The sequence below is a fragment of the Monoraphidium neglectum genome (assembly GCF_000611645.1).
Source record: "Monoraphidium neglectum strain SAG 48.87 unplaced genomic scaffold scaffold02298, whole genome shotgun sequence".
NCBI lineage: Eukaryota > Viridiplantae > Chlorophyta > Chlorophyceae > Sphaeropleales > Selenastraceae > Monoraphidium > Monoraphidium neglectum.
In genome coordinates this window covers 1,919-5,068 of record NW_014011330.1, presented here as the reverse complement: position 1 = coordinate 5,068, position 3,150 = coordinate 1,919, and the positions used below count along the sequence as shown (strand labels likewise).

Genomic DNA, 3,150 nt, shown 5'->3' with positions numbered 1-3,150 from the left:
CCCCGCCAGCCACGGGCCGCGCCGTGGCCGCGGCAAGCACGGCGGCCGCCGCCGACCGCGGGGGCGGCGGCGGCGAAAGCGCGACGCCGCAGCCGGCGGCGGCATCGGCGTCGCTGAAGCGCACGCGTCGGCGAGGGCCGGCGTCGGCGGGCGCGGCAAAGGCGCCGGCGCCACCGGCGCTCCGGGTGCGGAGGATCCCACGCGGGCAGGCGGGGGACGCAGGGCAGCAGGGGGGCACACTCGCATGCACATTCCCGCCATCGCTGCACTCCATGCCGCATGGGAAGGCCCCAGGCTGCGCCGCTGACTGGTCGGGCACGCCGCGGCGCGGCGACGCATCGGCCGGCGGCGCCGAGGCCTGCCCGCGCTCGCCATGCGCATGGGGCTGGGCCGGCTTCATGGGTTGCTGCTGCTGCTGCTGCAGCTGCAGCTGCTGCTGCGACGGCGGCGGCGACAAATCGCGCATGCCCATGCCCATGCCTGGAGCAAGCGCTGCGCCGGGCGGCTGTGCGACGCAGCAGGTGAGGCAGCTTACGCGGAACCGGCCCCGGGTGTAGGCCTGGCGCGCCAGCGCGCGGCGGGGAGGCGCATGCGTGGAAGCAGGGGGGCGTCGCGTCATGCCTCTCGCAGGGTGCGAGTTTCCGTGGTAGGGGCTGCCCCCGCACGGTGCAGCGCCCACGCGGCCACAGTCGCCGCATGGGGATGTACAAGGATGCTCCCGCAGCGATGCGCCGGCTGCTCGCCGTGCCCCATGCGGACTCACAGGGCAGGGCAGCCGCATGTCGTTTCAGCATTGACCGTGCACGGTCCCAGAGGGATGGCAGCGTCGCGGAAGCCCGGGTGGGCGGCTCATCGAGCGAAATACTCACCGTGCTCTTGACCTTTTTGGCGTCCGCCGATCCAGAGGGAGTCGAGAGCCTCTTGCGGCCGGAGCAAAGATCGCTGCCCGCGTCCGGAGCAACCGCCGCCGGCTCCACCCTCACAACGAAACGGCCTCTAACCTTACATTCCATCGCATCCGCCATGGACCCACGGCCTGCGGGCCACAACGACGGCGAATCGCCCACAGGCGTGGATCGCCTGGGACCGGGGTCACAAACCAGCTGATGCTATTTTTTCACAAGACGTGGTTCTGCTTGAGCGTCAGGCTCATGAAGGCTGAGGTCAGGGCTTTGCGGGCACTGTGGTCGAGAGCATTGCGTTTCACAGCTATGCGGGGCTGCGACTGCACGAGGCAGGCGCCGCGCCTTTTAAAACCTACTTTGACTCGGGCAGGCGCAAGCACACCCCTTGATTAACCGTGCTCAAAAAAGTTCGACCGCCCGACTCGCTCCCGGTGAGGTGCTTGCGTGCCCCTACCGGCGCGAGCAGACGTGCATCGCTCTTATGCTCTGAACTGTTGGCACGGCGTGGCTGGGCTAGAGGGGCTCGGCCGGACACCGATACGGTATGGCGTTGGGTGACCCAGAGTTGAGGCGTGAAGCCAGGATACACCCAGCAGTCAGCCCTGCGGGACCTCTGTGCTGCCAGGGGACGCACGATTCGCGTCAATACGGAGTTTTCTATCTATACAATGTGCGGGTAGTGCATAGATGGGTGCATTCAGGGCGCTACATGGGAGCTGACCTGGACGCACGTCACTCGCGGCCGCGAGGGTCTCGGGCCAAGGGCATCCCTGGTGCTGGCGAGGTGAAGGATGCCTGCAGGGTTAAATAGTCGTAGCGGCTCTGTTATATCGCTCCAGGGAGCCTGGCATGCAGCACAGGCGCTGTAAACCCCGCCCCGGGGTGTGAGTGCGCTGAGAGGGGGGGGGGGGGTAAGGGCTCCCCATGTGCTCAGTGCTGGGGCCGCGGCCGATGCCGAAGAAACAAGGGGATTGCAGCTCCAAAACTTGGTCATAGGCACCGCCATCACAATGAAACGTGTGGATGACTGTGCACCCAGCCCACAACGCATATGCTGACTGGATGCACAGCGCGCGCGCGCAGTCCCTCCAAAAAATCTGCATACACCAAGGAATGACTAAGGACGGCGGAACCCCGCCAGAATGACGAGCGGTTTGCAGCGACGCCAAGGCGTAACGCTGAGATATGTGGAGGTGCCAAGGCTCCGAGCCGTCCGCAGTGCGCCCCTGCGGCCCTCTGCCTCGCGCGCCTCGCTGGAGGACAATGGCTCAACAGATTCTCTTTCGACCGCGTCGCCGCGCAGCCATTTGCACAGCCTTCAACAAGTCGGTCAACAGGTCGGTCAACAGGCCGCAAACCGCACATTGCAGGCAGAGCAGCAGCCGGGCTGCAAGGCAGGCGCCAGCGGGGAGGGAGGGGCGCGGCGCAGCAACAGGGCCGGCGCACAGCCCGGCAAGGCCGCCGGTTGACTCAGCCCACCGACGCCTCCTCCCCTGCGCCGCGGCCACCTCCGCCCGGCGCGGCCCTCTCCCCCGCCCTCCGCAGCAGCGACGGCGGGGCCCCGCGCCACGTGCCCGGCCCCGCCGCCCCCGGGGCGCCGCGGCGGCCGGGCCGCCGGCCCTGAACTGGTCCAGAGGCCCCGCGGGGCCAAGCGGCAGGCCAGAGTCACGCGCCCGGGCAGGCAGCAGTAAACCTTGGGTCGACGGGGCGCTGCGGGGCCCTGCAGCAGGCCCGCGTCTCCCTGATACTGCCGCAGCTCGCGCCACCCCGCGTGCGCCGCAGCCGCCCCGGCCCGACAGGGCTGCTCTAGCGTCCTCAGCAGCATCGGCGGCACGCTCGTGACCCCGCAAGCGCGCCCAACCCGGCGCCCCTGGCGCCACGCCGCCCAGGCCGCCGCCATTAAGCAGGTTGGCTGGGCGCGTCAGGGCCCTGCAGCAGGCCCACATCCCCCAAGTACTGCAACAGCTCCAGAGCGAGCGCCTGCGGCGGCCGCGGCGCGCCCGAGGCATCGCGGGCGTCCAGGATGACCTCTGGGGCTGTGGGCTCCTCGTAGGGGTCATCGATGCCTGTGTGCGTGTGTGTGTGTGTGTGTGCGCGTGCGTGTGTGTGTGTGTGCATTGCGTGTGTGTGTGTGTGTGTGTTGTGTATGTAGTGCGAGTGTGTGAGTGTTGTATTGTGTGTGTGAAAACGTGAGCTGTGCGAGTGGATTTGTGTGGGATGATAGGCTGTGTGTGTGCATGTGTGT

At 68.3% G+C, this 3,150-nt stretch overlaps 1 protein-coding gene across 1 annotated transcript in view; it reads right to left on the bottom strand.

Moving 5' to 3' along the window:
- Nucleotides 1-2,804: 2,804 nt before the first annotated feature.
- Nucleotides 2,805-3,150, bottom strand: part of MNEG_10398 (adenylylsulfate kinase) — a gene marked incomplete at both ends in the record, with an annotated part of 1,701 nt that continues 1,355 nt past the window's right edge. The window contains one exon of the mRNA XM_014041129.1: nt 2,805-2,971. Within this exon, the coding sequence (XP_013896583.1) occupies nt 2,805-2,971 (167 nt within the window). The remainder of the gene's footprint in view (nt 2,972-3,150) is intronic.